Here is a 16,705-nt window from a genome sequence, read left to right as displayed (position 1 = left end):
ATAGAATAACAAACTGACTTACCATGAGCGTCATTGGCTTCAACTGGATCTGAAGTTCCCAAGTATGGCTATTTCAGCATTATAAATTTCTATATGCGGTAGAAAATAGCTGAATTTATTTCTAATTACAACGCTAAGAAGCTTTACTTTTTTAATTTTGCTTTATTTTTATAACTTTGCATTAGACACCTGTCGGCATTCACACAAGAATTGCAAACACATAGGATTTCAAATTGGATAACACTTAACTTGCATTTCAGCAATTTGCATTCACTAACTTTTTTTCAAAGACCACTGGGTGGACTGCTGCACCTCTTCTGCCTATTTCGATTTTATATCACCACAAATTTTATTCTAATTTAATCGCTATACAGATATTTTCACACGTGCCTTTGCTACTCCCTCCGGAAGACCACATTATGGATTGCACGGCGTCAGACGCCATTAACTTAAACACAATGCACTTTAGCTTATTTAAAACACAATTTGCAAAAAATATAGCTACATTCACACAAATTGGAGCCTACAGCATATTTTAACACGAACCACGCTATGAATTTCACCTGGGCGCCACATTCAGCCAACTGCGGCTCCATAAATTTTATATCACAGCACATTCGCGTTTATTTATATTGCTTTCAGACGGGCTTAACTCTGAGTTTCCATTTTCATCACAAAAATTCACATCCGGAAGCGTTATTACACCAAATTTGTACAAAAACCGGAAAAACTTTTACCGCAGGAAACAATTCTGCAAATTTTCGCGCCCGTTATAAATCTGCTGCTTCTTCTCGCACTACCCAGTCCCAATTATACTATACAAATGGCAACGCTGAAATAAAATTTATCGCCGTTGTTGGCAACGCAGTACTTTTGACAGAGTGAAAATTTCTGCTGACATGGAAATTATTTTTGTTGTGCATCGTCTGGAATTTTGTAAATTAAATTTGGTAAATGTACTTAAATTGTTATTAAATTTACTTTAAAATATTGTCAAAAGGTCCATGCACCAGTAGCGCATAAAATTGCGTGATTTGTTGCAGGTGTAGTGACATTTTTAAGCGTATAAAGTTTAGCTTAATTATTTTTGTCTTCCATCTCGTACACGTCATACATTTCTCTGCTCGAGCAGAAGTAGCCCCGAAAATCGGGTGCTCCAATTGGATTGTGTATTTATGTATGCGGGGAGCAGCAAGGCGGTGACAGTGCTTCAAGAGCGTGATTTCATATTTGTTTTTAGATTTTAGTCGCACTTAAAGTTTGATGTCTTGCTTTCTTCTTGCAGCGCAAATGCACGAAAATCGAATAAAGTGAACTACACAGCGAAAAAGATATAAAAAGTACATGTCGAATTCAAACAAGAAAGTGCTGCAGGTATTAGTTTATAGCTATAGTAGTAGATAGCACTAGCAGGAACAGTGTAATTAGTGTAACGAAAAACGAGTTAAAATCGATAAGGTCGAAACGGGTAAAAACATGTCCAACAATGACGCAAATGAGCAGGCCGCACATATCAGCAATCTACAGGAGAGCTTTTCCAAGCAACAGGTAATATTCACTTGATCATTCATTGTAACTTCCGCCTATTGATTCTATAAAAAATTATTCAACAGAAAAAGATATCGGCGTTGAAGGAACTTGTACGTAAATCCGAGGTCGCGCACGGAAAATCTACTTCAACTGCGCAAGAAAAAGTCAAAAACATTGCCCAGCGTTTAACACACCTTAAAATAAAAGCGCGTTCACGTCAAAGCCCGCCGGCTAATACTCCAACAACCGTACAGGAGAATGTACCTACAATTGTGCCAAATGAAGCGAGTGGGCCGTTGGTGGAGCAAGAGCAACCGCAACAACACCAAGCTCCTCATTTAGCGCACTCGCTTTCCTATGCGGAGTCCACAGTTGGCGGTTCTCCGCATTTTACACCGTTAAAGGCCCAGCAACGCAGCGAGTCCAGCAAATCACTTTCGAGTAGCTCCACGCCAGGTAGCGAAAAAGTGTTGCTGCTCCGTAAGCAAATGGAACAGAATAAATTGTTAATGGCACAGCGCGCATCAAGTAAACAACATTTGGAGCAGCTCGTTTCACAGCTGAAAGAGAAATTCGATACGACACAACAATGCTTGGAAGATACAACAGAACTGGGCAAATCGATGAGTGATCTCAGCGCATTGATGGTGCGCTCACCCGCGTCTCGTGATCGACACAAATCGGCCACAGATTTGTCTTCACAGCCGTTCTCTTTGGAAAAAGAGCGCATAAAGTTCCTCGAAAATCGTTGCCGCCTACTAGAAAAGCAACTTGAGAAAGAGCGCCAAGCGCACGGACACCAAGATGTAGCAGTTGCTAACGAATCAGCAAATCAAAAGCGACTAAAGGAATTAGAAAATAAAGTGGTGGAATTGGAAAAAGCACTGCAAGAGCATCAGCGCGAAATTGATAGCAAAATGGGCGAGACTCAGCATTTGGCCGAAGAATTAGAGCGCACACGCTCAGAGTTAAATGCTAAAGATGAAGAACTTTGCCTAATGAGATTGAAACAGCGCGACAATGCAAATGAACTATACGAATTAGCCGATTTGGAGAATAACGATATCGACAGACTTCACATAGAATTAGCAGAGAAGAACACACGCATTAATGAATTGGAAGAGATCAACGATATGCTAGAGTCGACACGCTGTGATCTGTCATTGAAGAATAATCAATTTGAAGAGCAATTGCAGCAAATGAAAGCCGAACTAAATACAGCATATGAAAAGCTACAATCCCTGCAGGAAGAATTTCAGCGCACTGAGGGAAAATCTGCTTCCCTGGAGGAGACAATCGAGAAGTTGCAGAATTCCACTGAAGCAGTCATTGTAGAATCTAAAAGTGACAGTAAAACCAGTCTACAGGTAAAATTTCTAATATTCAATATTTACAAATTAATTCCATACAATATGACTTTAGGTTAACGAGGAAATGGCCAAACAGATACAGGAGCTTTGTGATGAACGTGATAAGCTGTTGGAAGAGAATCGTCAGCTGAAAGAAACAATCAGCGAACAAGAGAAGCTGGAAGTGTCTGACACCAGCATCGCTGAGAAAATTGTCGCACTAGAAGCAACAATCGAGAGCCAACGCGCAGATCTTAAAGACCGCCAGACCGTGGTGAGCCGCTTGGAAGAGGAAGTAATGGAAAAAACCATCGAGCTTAATGTGCTCAACGAAAATTTCAAAGTACTAGAAGAAAAGCTCGAAACCAGTAGCAAAAGCAAGTCATTGTTCTCTACAAGTGGTGGTGATGCAGCAGATAACGCAGAATTACAAGCAGAAATACAACAACTGAAGCAAAAATTAGACGAATCTAATAAGGCTATGATAAAATTGAAATTAAAATGTAAACAAACCGAGAAACAGGTAGAGAAGTTGAAGAAGAGCTCCGATTTAAACGCTGAAATTGTGCGTTTAGAAGCATTGAACGAGGAATTACAGCAAAAAATCATTGAGTTAGAAGATGAGAAGGGCCAGTGGCAGTTAACTCAAGTAGACGCTGCTGTAAAATCGCCAGATACTGACCGCATAAATGAGCAGCAAAAGGTTCTTGCCGAATTAGAAGAACAAATCAAAACGCAAACGGAAACAATTAGGCTGTTAGAAGAGGAAAAATACGAGCAGACACAGCGCCTTGAAGAAGCAGAGAAAAAGCTGTGTGATTTGCAAGAAAAAATCATCAGCAAGGAAGGTGAAGAAAGTGCGCGCGTTAAGTCTGAAATGTCCGAAATACATTTGGAGGAGAAAGTAGAAGAACAGGCCCAACAGCTGCAGCAGCTGGAAGAGCGTTTGTCTAATGCGGTCGCCGACGCGGAAGAACAGAAGCAGAAATTGGCTGATTTGCAGGAACAAAAGCAAACTGTTGACAAGAAATTGCAGAATTATATGGTCGAAAACATGGAACTGTTGGATAAACTTGAAAAACTCAGTAAATCGTCATCCTCAGCCGAATCAATTGAAATTGTTGAACGGTTAACGCAGCAGGAGCGCGCCGAAATCGACGAATATAATAAGCGACTTGATGAAAACGTAGTCAGTTCTGTAAATGAACTCACCCAAACTGAGCTGGCACCTGAGCTTAGCGATAGCCTCTGCAAGTTGCGCGAGGAAAGCTCTGAGTTGATGAATAAAATTGAACTGTTTACAACAGAGCGCCGTGAAGTGCTGGAACGCATGGAACATTTAACCGCCGAAAATCACGAACTCGTACAGAAAGTAGAAGAACTCACGCGCGAAAAGGACGAAATGGAGACGAACGTACTGTTGGCAAATGACGCCAAAGTAAAGCTGGAAGAGCGCGTCAAGGAGCTGAGCAAAGAGAAAGATCAGCTTGCCGTGCAAGTATCTGAATTTAAGGTGCAAGGCAACCAAATCTCACAAGGACTCTCATCGTTGCAAAAGTCCTCGGAAGTAGTTGGTGCACTCGACAGCAAGCAAGATGCAGCGCTCTTTGAAAAATGTGAGAAATGTCTCACGAATTTGAATCATGAATTGGAGATCTACCGCAAGGCTAGTGATAAAAATTCCAAAATCCTCGCTTCTAAGAAGTTAGCCAAAGAAGCCAAGAACGCACACACACAACTCAGCGAATTGCTGCAAAAGGTAAAAGAGGCCAGCACAGCGGTGGAAACAGTAACTGTTGTGGAAACAGTCGTCGCAGTGACTGCGCCCAACGGCAAGGCGTTGGCAGAATACGAACAACTGACCACGCAAAACAGGCTTCTCAAGGAAACAATCGAAGAGTTGCGTCGAGAACTGAGCGAAGCGCATGAGGGTGATGGCGCTGTTGCCACGGTAGAACCAACACCAGCAGTGGCGCCAGTAGCAGCGCTGACCGAGGATCAAACAGCTAAAGAGGAACGTGAAAAGCAATTGGAGGTGCTTAAAAAATATGAAGAGCAGTGTGTGGAATTGCAATCGATCGTGGAGAGTTTACGCTTGCAGTTAATAGAGGCACGCACAGCGGGCGAAGAGCGGAGCGGCGAAATAACGCAATTAAATGAAGAGTTGAAATTGTTAAAGAAGACTGCAAGCGAATTTGAAAACTTGCTAAAAGAAAAGGATTTATCACACGAAATGGAGGTTAAGGAGATAACGCGTTTGAGAAAGGAGTTGGAAGGTAAATGAATGTTGAACGTTTTTAAGCTGCAATTTAGACTAACCTTATCTTTGTTATCTTACAGGCAAATGCGATACCTACGAGGGTGAAATGATCATTCTGCAAACGCTCGTCACTGAACAGAAGCAACAACTAATAGAAGCCTACAAGGAGCATGAGCACGAAAACAACATGAAGCTCTTAGAGCTGCAGGAGCGCGACGAGCAAATAACGCAGCTGCGCGGCGAACTCAAAGAACTAAAGCATTCGCTAGAATCCGCAGGCGATCAGTTGTCCGAAGATCTCCGCAAAGAGTGCGAGAAACTGCGCGAAGCACTGAAGATAAATAAGAACTTAGTGACCGAGCAAGTCAATGAGCTTTCAAATAAGCAAGAAACCATCGAAGCGCTAAATCAACAAATAATTGACTTGTACAAATCTATGGAGGAGAATGCTAACAAAATCATTGAGAAAGAGGATGAAATCAACGACATGAAAAACATTATCGACCGCAATACTAAAGAGCTGGAGCATTTGCGCAAAGATAACGACGAAGAGAAGTCGGTAGTTGACAAATTATTGATTGAGCTTCATAGCCATCGGACCACCGTTGAGCAGATACCGCAGCTAGAAAGCGATGTTCAGCGATTGCAGCAAGAAAACCAAAGATTGGATCAAAGCAATAAGGAGCTTGAGAAACGTAACAAAGAACAGCTGGAGAAACTGAAGAAATATGCAGCTAATTTGAAGAAACGCGCCACTCAATGCCAAGAGTTGGAAGCCAAAGTGAGTGAGCTGGAAAAGGGTAGCTTGGAAGCAATGCAAACCAAGCAACAAAATGCAAGCCATGAGCAATCGTTGGCAGACACAGTAATGAGCCTGGAAGAACAAGTCGAAAGATTAAAGGCCCAACTCGAAGCGAAAGATAAGGAAGCCGCAGAGGCAACCGAAATCGGTGATAATTTGAAAAGCCAACTTGAGCAATTGGAGCGTTCCTTGTCGGAGAAGAACAGCGAGATAGTACACTTGCAAGTGGCGCTGGTCGATGCGCAAGACCAAGCCTCAGGTTGGGGTGACACTGAGCTGGAGGTGCCCAAAGAGAATAACGAAGAAAACGAAGAGCTAAAGAAGAAGTTGGAGGAAAAGACACACAAACTGCAGGAGGCCGAAGCAGAAATCTACAGCATGCAGGAGGAATTGATACAAGTGCGCGAAAGCGAGCGCGAAAAATATTGCGCCATCAGAGACATACAGGAAGCGATCGAAGAAAAGGTGAAAACATATGAGGAACGACTGCAAACGCTCAACGAAGAGCTCAAAGCAAAGTCACTAAAATTCGAAAAATCAAAAGCGGTCATTAAGGAGCGAAACAATCAGATACAACGTTTGCAAGCGCAACTGAAGGACCTTCAAGACAAGCTGAGCGCGCGTCCCGAAGAAGAGTACATTGGCTCGCCTCAGCGCATCGCAGCTCTAAGCGTAGCGCCACCACCGCCAGCGCAGCTTCAAGTGCCCAAGGAGGTCTACGACGAACTACAGGCGGCCTACGAAAAGTTGAATGAACGTTTCAATGCAGAGCAAGGAACCTTCCAGGCTACCATTAGCCGTCTGGAGACTTTGCACGACGGCATACAAGCTAAGCTGCAGGAGAATATGTCCTATATTGAGACGCTAGAGCAGGAGAATAATGCTTACAGCGAGAAAATTTGCAGACTTGAGGAGGGCATTGCCACTTTCGAGGAGCGCCGTGCCTCAATGGAACGCCGCACGAATATACTTTGTGCACAAATGGAAACACGTGAAACCGAGCACGAGAAAGCAGAGGATGAGCTCATCTACCGGCTGAATATGCTCTCCGAGCACGATGATGTCATCGCTCAGCGCCTGCTGCAGACCCAAGAAGAAAAAGATGAACTTTTGGATCGCATCGAGCGCATACAATCCGAGTTCAACCAACTCAGCAGCAGCTATGCCAAAATGGAAAAAGATTATCAGCTATATCGCGAACAGAGTGAGTCTACCCTTGAAACAGAGACTCAAACGCTACGGGAACAACTCTCCGCCGCACGTGCCGAAGCGGAACACCAGCGTAGCGTTTACGACGCCAAGCTGGCCGCCAAAACCACTGAACTCGATGAGCTAGAAAGTGAATTAAGTGAGCAATTATCCAAAATGAATACTGAGAAGCGCGCCACGGCAGAAGGTCTAGAGCGCGCACGGGATGAGTGCAATGAGCATAAAGATGAGATTGTGCGGCTCAAAGAGTCGATAAACGCTTTGGAGCAGGCCAAGCAGGAGCTGGAACGGGAGGCAACTTGGCTGCGCATGCAAAATGAAGGAAGTCAGCAGGATCAATATGAGTTGCAGGAGCTGCGCATGCAAACAATGCAGGATAAAACGGAAATCGATAATTTGCGCCATCAAATCGAAACGCTGGCGGCCAATCATGAAGTGGAGCTGCAGGCGCTGCGCACACAGATCTCCGAATTGGATACCTTGCGCATGCAGGTGAGTTTGGGAAGGTCAATATGGAAAGAGTGCTATGCATTTATATTTCCTTTAATTATAATTCTCGATCAGTTAATACCAAAATTAAAATAAATAAACTTCACTTTTCACTTGATTTCTTGCAGGTTGGCCAAAACCAGACAGACGATCAAGTATTCATCGAAACGGAGAACAAGCGCTTGACAGACTTACTTGCGGAGAAGGAAGCGATTATCGAAAATTATCAGCGCCAAAACTTGCAGCTACAGATGTCAGCCGCCGCCGCAGCACAGTCACAAGCGGTTGCATCCGCAACACAGCATGATCCACTTGCCTTGGCGTTCGGCTTGACACCACCTTCAAGCGCCGCCACGCCATCAACAAGTCAATCAGCTTCGTCAGACGAGGAAAGCGCTCGGCTACAGCGCGAACTGCTAGAAAAGAATGATCAGATTGCGCGACTCCAACGTGAATTGACTACAGCGCAATCCGAATTCCACAATGTGCTCGAAGGCAATCATGAATTGCAGCGACAGCTATTGGCGAAGAACCAAGAAATCGAAAATCTGCGAAGCTCCAACTACAGCACCCCCACAGCCGCTGCGCTTTTTGGGCAGCCGACGCAACAGGACGTTATACCAGCGCCTCCGCTCTTCTTCTCCACCGAACAAGCGGTGCCATCAGCCTTCGATGAGATCGTGCAAGTGCGTACAGTTGAAAATCTCGAGAGTAACAGACGCGTACGAGGCGGTGACGATATAAACAGCACACTCGAGCAACCCACAATCGAAGATCTGCAGCGCAACGTGTCCGATTTGGAGAAACATGCGCAGGATCTGGAGAATAAGTTGGCCACCCGCAATCAGCGCGAGTTGGAAATTGAAGAACGATTGCGGGAGAATCAGCGGGCATTCGGTGAATTAGAACGACAACTGCGGGAGCGCACCGAAGAGCTCCATGCTGTGCGCACTGAATTGCAGCAGGTGCTGGATGAAAACGTGGCGCTTAAGCAGGCGAACGCGATTGCGCTACAGCAAGTCGAACAGTTGACGAGCAGCAGTTCAGCGGCAGAGCGCACACTTTGTGAGCGTGATGAACAACTGAGAGCGCTGGAAAAGAGTTTACAACAGAGGCAGGCCAACAACGACAGCCAGGCATCTGATTTGATGGGCCTAGGACAATTGCAAGGCAACTTGGAACAGTTGCAAACAGTGCTGCAGCAACGGGACGACGAGTTGGAGCAGCTGCGGCGCGCACTGGATGACGAAAAGACGCTGAAGGAGCGCACCTCAGCGCTTGAGAGCCAAATTATACCAGACTCATTAGCGAACTTACAGTTGGATGGCGTGCCGAATCCAGTGCCCACACTGGATATGTTCTTCGGTGGTGTTGGCGGCGCTGGAACTGATTTCGAGACTCTAATCGTACCACCCGTATCTAACGAGCCTGTAGTAGAAGCGCCAATTGTGCCCGAAAAAGCGTATATTTGTCAACCACATGGCGAGCAGACTGTGCACCGGGAAGCAAAAACGCCTGCATTTGATCTGGATGCTGATTGGGGTGACGCGTGGGGTGCGCAAGAAGCTGCTGCTGAAGCGGAACACTTCTCCAAGACAACGGCTGCCAGTTTAGGCACAGCTGTGTCTTTAGTGCCGCGCGAACAACAACTGGAACTACAATTGGCCGAGCAGGCGGAGCGCATTGCTGAACTGCAGCTATCGGTCGAGCGTTGCGAGCAACAAAAGCAAGAGTTGCAGGTGAAATCCGGCAAGCTAATGAAGAAACTCAAGGAGTATAAGACAAAGATCGATGAGTTGCAGAGCAGCGCGACAAATGCGTCAGCTTCATTCTTCGACTTGGACGCTGCCATACAGGATGAACTCAAGGCGCAAATTAAGCAATTAGAGGAGCGCTTGGAGGAAGAGCGCAAACAGCATGAATTGCATGGGGTTGAGAAAGAGAAATTGCTAAAGCGCATCGATGTACTGACGGCTGGCAGCGAACGCATGGCCGAAATGAAGGAGCGCCAAGATATGGAAGTGCAAATGTATCAGGCGAGAATACAGGAACTGCAGGCGAAGGTGAATAAGTTGGAAGATTGGGGACCAGATGCGGAGCCAAGTGCAGGAGCAGCAGAAGAAGCAACGTCGCAGCAACAGGCAGAAGCACTGTCGACTGCACGTGTTGGTGAGTCATTTAAGACAGAATTTGTATCTTGTGTTTTCCTAAATCTTTTTTCCTATCATATAGCCAACAACATTCAGGTCCAGCTCTCGGCGCTTTCACCCAGCTGGGAAACAGAGAGGCAACAGCTCAGCCAAACTATCGCTGAACTTACTGCAGAAATACAAGACATCAATGTGGACCGTCAAGAACTGCAAGCGCTACTGGAAGATGAAAAAGCAAATGCACTGCGCGCAGAGGAAGCTCAGAAGGTACTACAGCAGCAGTTATCCGCTCGCGATAGCGAATCAGTGGCAAATGCAAGCGCCGAGAAGACGAAATACACCGACCTTAAGGCGGAGCATCAGCAGTTGCAAGAAAAGTATAACACTTTGCATGCAGCCTACGAAGAGCAAACTGGGGAGTTGAATCGCTTGAAGGTGCGCGAAGAGCAACTCAGTGCTGCCTTACAGGAGGCAGAGCGCAACTTGGCATTGAGCCAAGCGTCGAGTGCACGAGAGGAACAACTGAAAGCAGAGCTGTCTAAGACCGAAAGCAATTTATCACAGGCAAATGCTGCACTGACACGGCTTGAAGCCGATCTCGATGCAGTTCAGACGCAGCTGCTGGAATTACAAACGAGAAACGCCGAGCTATTGCAAGCAAACGAAGAGCTGCAAAATGCTAACGCAGCGACGGCTGTCACAGTAAATGCAGAACTCCTCAGCAATGAGAATGCTCAACTGCATGCACAAAACGAAGCCTTAGAGCAGCGCGTTAAACAGCTCGAGGAAGTTGCTGCGCACCAAGCGTTGAACTCAGCCCCAACAACTAGCTTCAACACAGCGCCAGCCAGCAGCGTCAACGTTGATGAACTCAATGCGCAATTACAAGAGAAGGAATCCGAAATAATGCATTTAAAGCAGCGCATCGAAGACTTGATGCGCGAAGACCAAACCGAGAAGCTTGTGCTGGAGATATTAACAAAGAACCAGGAGATACACATGCTGAAGATGCAAGTGAAAAATCTGGAGGATGACAAGCAAGAGCTGGCGCACAACCTTTCCGTGCAGATCACAAGCGAGATGCAAGCTAGCAAAGGTGACGTCGATAGCGAGAACACGAAGTTGCGCCAGCAAATACAGCAACTGGAACTGCAGCTGGAAGCACTGCAGAGCGAAAAGCGCGACATGGAGGAGGAACTAAAGGTGCTGAACAACCACGTGCTGAGCAGTCTGGAGAACGAGGACAAGCTTAAAGCGGCGGCATTGCAACTGGATACGCAAAACATTGAAATTGCCGAACTGCGACGCACAATCGAAGCACTCAGGGCTAACGGCAGCCCTCCGGTGGCTGAAGATGGCACACAGCCAGTGGACTACGCCGCTTTGAATGCCCAGTGGGAGGCGATTGTCGACCAGAAATGTGGTGAAATCGCTAAGATGTGGCGTGATCATTTAGAGCAACGCGAGGCCGAATTCAAATTGGCCGAGTCGCGCTTGCGCGAGGAGTTGGCCGCCCAGCGTCAAGCGCAGTCGCACGACCAAGGTACGCAACATGTCGTTTCCGCTGAAACTACGGCCACATCAACCCCCGGCTCGGTATCAACCACGCAGTCGGGCACCTCGTCGGGCACCGCCTCCAAGGATGGTACACCATTGCGTCACCGCATCATCAACGAGGAGCACGAAGCAGATGCTGATGCCATCATTGAGAAGATGCAAGCGGCGCTGGAAAGCCAGGAAATGGAGATTGTCACGCTGAAGGAACAGTTGGCAATACGCTCAGCAGAATATGCGCGCTTGGCGGCGCAATACGATCCATTCAAATTACAGAACACTTCCTCACACAGCGGCATTAGCGGTGGCGCCACAGTTGAGCAGCGCAGAGGCGCGGCGGTAAGTAGTAATGATGCTTCGCTCGTGCCGAAATCGGAACTAGATTTCGCGCTATATATGCTGCATCAACGTGACATGCGTTGCGAGGAAATGACGCTGGAATTGGTATCGTTGCTGGAGGAGCGCGACACCTTGCAGCTGAAACTGTCGAATACGCTGCGGCAGGTGGAAGCCCACAAAACGGCTACAAATTACGTAGAGCGTAAGTTACACAAATGTTGGGCGCAGTCATGTAGATATCTAATAATCTTATTAAATTTAATAGCCTCTAATATGTCAACAGACAGCGCTGCGCTTGCGTCACCAACGACGGCGCCTGCCAGCCAGACGCAGCGTACAGTGGTTAGCCCAACTGCTGCTGGTTGTGACTCAGCCGATGAATTGAGCCAAAAGTAAGCGGATTATCATGAGGCGCTATGAGCTAGCTAACTTAAATAATAATTAATTCTAACATTATTATCTCATTTAGATTGTCTCAGCTGCAAACTGTCAATCATTCCAAGGACAAGGTGATTAAAGAGGAACGCGATCAACGCATACGACAAATGGAAAAGATACAACAGGATGTAGCGAAAATGCCGCCTGCTGCAGTCTCTGAATTAGTTGGCACGGACGCAGGTAGTTGAAATTTTATTTTAATCACATTTGTTGTTAATTTTTATTTGTTATTTATTTTTATTTTTTCAGCTCAAACTGGCCAATCACCATCATCTGTGCTACTAAACTGGCTGTGGGGTAATAAGCCAGATGCTGGCAATTCAGCGCCAAATTAAAGCAATAAATCTACAACAACAATATCGACAATATACGAACCTAAGCGAACCAACACTGCTATGAATTCGTTTTATTCATTTTAAGCTGATTTGGTTCAAAATGCCAATGCGATATTCAGGTGTCTACCCTTATGCACCTACACACATACGTACATATGTGCATCAATATTTATGTACCCCCAATATTTTTGCAACAACAATACGTTGATGAATTGAAATTTAATTAATGTACCTTACTTTGTTCTAAATACTAAAAACTTATTTACCAAACTGTTATAAGCGATTGTAAATAACACAGATAAACAGATGTAATGCAGTTATCTTTTTTTAATTTTTTTTATGTATGTATGTATGTATGTATGCAATTGCTTAATTCGAAAAACGAGTATCTATACGAAACATTCATTCTTTAGCCTAAAACTTATGCGTATGTAGTAGTAAAGACAAAGAAATTTAAGCTGTATTTAGAAAGTTATTGGAACTATATTGAATGATAATGAAGAAATATACAGAAATTGTTAGTAACTACTTGCTTTCGTTTATTCAAGTGTCTTTTTTTTTTATTGACTAACTAGTGGCCTGCAACATTAAGGCGGTGCTAAGGTTTAAATTTTTTCTTATTAGCTGAAGCTAATTTTGAATTTATTGAACGTGATAGTCGTTCTTCTGGGTACACAGTCAAGACTCTTTTTCACACTGTATGAGACACCGGGCGACGTACATTTTGAGCCGACATGTAACAGTCCGACTGGCCGGGTAGCCGGAAACCGGAGGGTGTGAAATGTTCCTGCACTCTGGGCAATGTGAACAACCCATGCGCGATATGCGGTAACCCAACCCATGTGGAGTCGTAAAGCTACGACAGTAGGTTAGGCTACCAGTCGGCTATTCCTACGACACGTTTTATGTACCTGCTGTTTCGGTGACCCAACCCCCTTTAGATCGGCGAACCCGATCAGTCGTTTTTCGTCCGTGGAGCAATACCTGGCAGCCGGTTTATTGCGCGTCCTTTTTCGGGCGGGTATTTAGTCCAACCTCGAACAGGAATCTATTTCTGCTGCGTTTGCCAGAAGATTTTATTCGAACTCCACTTCGGTTAGAGGCAACACCTGTAACGGATGGAGTAACCTAAGGATCTGGGCTCGAATCGTAACATCAGGTAACGGACGGAAAACAATACGAAAGAAAATTACGCGATACGTCAATCGTATAAGCTGAATGGGATAAATAGTACATTCACGTACGTCATAATCCGAAAAATGTGTTAATGTTACGGGACGAGTAATACGATGTGACGATTCGAGCACTGCTCAGTCACATAGAGAGTGGACCACAAATTTTTTTGGCTCCCTCCATGACACCACCACCTCTTCACATGCCCACTCAAGCCAGCTAACACAACTTTCCCTCTGTTCCAACCCCGTCTGAACAGGACGTTTCCTGGGCTTGCCGTTAGCTGAGCTTGACGACACTGATTGATGTACAAATCCACCTAGGCGGGAGCAAGCGTTTTACATATAAATTCAACTATTCGTTGTCCTCGAATAAAACAAGGCACACATCACCGCAGTACAGCAAATGGTTTCAAAAAATGTGCAGCGTGCGACGTCTCCTACAGCGGCCATAAAACTGTGCAAAACTTGTGGTGTAGGATGTGGTGGTGCAGGGAGTCAGACATCTTGTCTCCGAGTTGACTTCATAATGGAACGAATTGTCACAATTCGTGTCAAAAATAAGTTCAGCAACATCAGCCTCATGTGTGCGCACGCCTCGAAAGAGGAAAAGGACCTTAAAACTAAAGAGCGTTTCAATGAGTGCCTAGAAAAAGCGAACGTATGATATCCTCACCAGGATGTTAAAATTGTGCTTGGCGACTTTAACGCAACGGTGGGCAAAGAAGGCATAATTGGTCGCACTGTCGGAAACTTCAGCCTACATGACAATACCTCAACTTTGACGCGGCACGAAAAATGATAGCTGGAAGTACATATCGGACACCAGCTTCATAGTAACCACAGAAGCGGTCTTGAAACTATTTCACTGCTGCTTTATTTTCTCCAAAAAATTTTGACCCACATTCCTGTTTGCCAACATAACAACGCTTCTTCACTCCTGAGCTGTTCAGATTCGGCTTTGAAGAGCTGAAAGGGTGCATGTACGAGCTGTTAAACTCAAGTTGCCCAACAATTCGAGTATTTTGGTCAATACACAAGAAGGGAGATCCTACAGTTTTCGATAATTACCACAAAATAAGCCTTCTTAACAGTGCGTATAAGATCCTATCGAAGAGCTGTGTGAAAGACTGAATCGCTTTATGGACAAACAGACTTGACAAATTCACCAGGCACCAATGGTTGGACCACGAAAGCATGGGCGCGCACGAGCGAAAGACCAGGAGCAGAAGGGCCTATCTGCACTCCGAATGAACCACTGATGTAACTTCGCAAAGGAGGGAGGCAATCTGCGAAGTTTTCTAGTCTCGGACCAAACCAACAAACAGTTGTAGCGCCAAATTAGCCAAGAAGAATATGTATGCAGGTTATGCCGAAGATTTACTTGACTTTGGACAACACCTAGAGCGAATAGAAAATGAAATGGTGAGCGGAGAGTGAGGACGAGACAACAGACGAAATTTTGTTGAGCCTAGTCCAAACCGACTAAAAGCTATGGAGTCAAAAAACATTTGCGCATTCATAAGGTTTTAGCCTAAACCCCTCCATGTTTTTCAAGCCAGATTTTTTGTCTTGTAAAACATATCGACGGCTGAGTGGAAGATCAACCTATCTCGGCAGCAGGTTCGAAAACGACCTATCTGAAAAAAAATTTTAATAACGCTATTTTAAAATTTTATTGAAAAATGCCCTATCACAAATGAAAAAATGTTGAGATAGGGCGTTTTGAAACCGAGTTCTTAGATAGGGCGTGTTTGATAAGTTTTCTGAGATAGGGAGCTTTCGAACTGGTTGCCGAGATAGGTCGAACTTCTACTCAGGCGTCGATATACAATGCAATTTCGGTTTATTTAAAATTTAGGCTAATATAATCTTCATAGGAATTATTTTTAAAATTGTGACTGGTACTGGGGTAAGAAGTAAAAGTTTCCAAAGGCAAAAATTACAGTATTTTTCAACAGATTAATGAAATGATTGCTACAGGAGTAGGGATAATTAAGACATTTTAAAATTTGTGGAATTTTCCTCTTTTACATGGAATGTGGACCCCTACGCTTTCCCGGTTTTGGTAAAAAAACGCATTTAACCTCCTACCGTAAGAATAAAATTGAAATAACAAATTATTTGATACTGACTGAAATTTTGAACTAATGTAAGAAAGTCCTGACTAGCGGTTAAAAACTCAAAAGCTCTGAAAAGCTCGTCTTTTTCTGCGTGTGACGAAAAACATAATTTTGTGGCAGTGTGACGATGTAATATAAACATTCGGGCTCATTTTAGAGTCAGAAAAGTCTCAGAATTCTGAGTTGTAACCCTCATTATGAGCTCAAAAAAGAGTCAGAAAAGAATATATTTTCCATGATAAAAATATAGTAAGGTAGAACCGCTGAGAGTCACTTTTAAAATTCTTGACCTTTCCAAACAATTTAATTTTTAAATTTACTCACAAACTCACACACACATTTTCAATCTCAAGCAAAAACAATTTCGAACAATTTCAATTTTTTATTTTCACTTTTATATGATTTTAAAATGTTGGCAAACTTAAAAAAAAAATCATGGCCGACAAATTGAGAGAAGGGTCCTACCTTGCTATGTTTTTATCATGATATTTTCCTTTTTAGAAGCGCACCCAAATATGGTTCTAAGTTAGGAGTCATATAAGAGTCTGAAAAATTACGATTTTTAATTTAAAAAATAATAATTTCTTTATAATCCTGATTATTAAAAACTTTTACCTCTACGTGAACTTCGTTACTTTTGTTCTACTCAGAATTTATGACACCAAAAGAGCCCGAAATGAGTCAGTCTGGTTGAGTGATGTCATAATTTTAGACTCTTAAATTCTGAGCACTCAGAGAATTATTTAAAGGGAGCTTAAGTGATTTATTTATTTATTTATAATAAAGCTTAAGTGATACCGACATTCCCAGTATCGAAATCCAACGCAGAATCACGGTTGCCAACAAGGCTCTTGTAGATTTTGAGAGAAAGATTCTGCGAAATATTTACGGACCTTTACGCATTGGTGATGGCGAATATCGCAGACGATTTAACGATGAGCTGTATGAGCTTTAC

General features: G+C 44.2%; 1 protein-coding gene across 2 annotated transcripts; it reads left to right on the top strand.

Annotated features, from left to right (window-relative positions):
- The first annotated feature begins 875 nt into the window (after positions 1-875).
- Positions 876-12,983, top strand: lva (lava lamp). Of its 2 annotated transcripts, none has more exons than XM_017626468.1 (10): positions 876-950; positions 1,286-1,548; positions 1,614-2,897; positions 2,953-5,155; positions 5,220-7,642; positions 7,768-9,808; positions 9,872-11,884; positions 11,948-12,074; positions 12,152-12,300; positions 12,370-12,983. In XM_017626468.1, the coding sequence occupies exons 2-10, from the start codon at positions 1,477-1,479 to the stop codon at positions 12,453-12,455; spliced, it is 10,398 nt and encodes a 3,465-aa protein (XP_017481957.1). In that variant the 5' UTR covers positions 876-950; positions 1,286-1,476; the 3' UTR covers positions 12,456-12,983. The 2 variants fall into 2 exon arrangements, with proteins under 2 accessions (XP_017481957.1, XP_017481958.1); XM_017626469.1 differs by lacking the exon at positions 876-950 and adding an exon at positions 962-1,043.
- Positions 12,984-16,705: the final 3,722 nt, after the last annotated feature.

Source organism: Rhagoletis zephyria, unplaced genomic scaffold (genome assembly GCF_001687245.7).
Source record: "Rhagoletis zephyria isolate East Lansing unplaced genomic scaffold, Rhagoletis_zephyria_1.1 Rzeph_scaffold_04636, whole genome shotgun sequence".
NCBI lineage: Eukaryota > Metazoa > Arthropoda > Insecta > Diptera > Tephritidae > Rhagoletis > Rhagoletis zephyria.
This window is presented reverse-complemented; position numbering and strand designations above follow the sequence as displayed.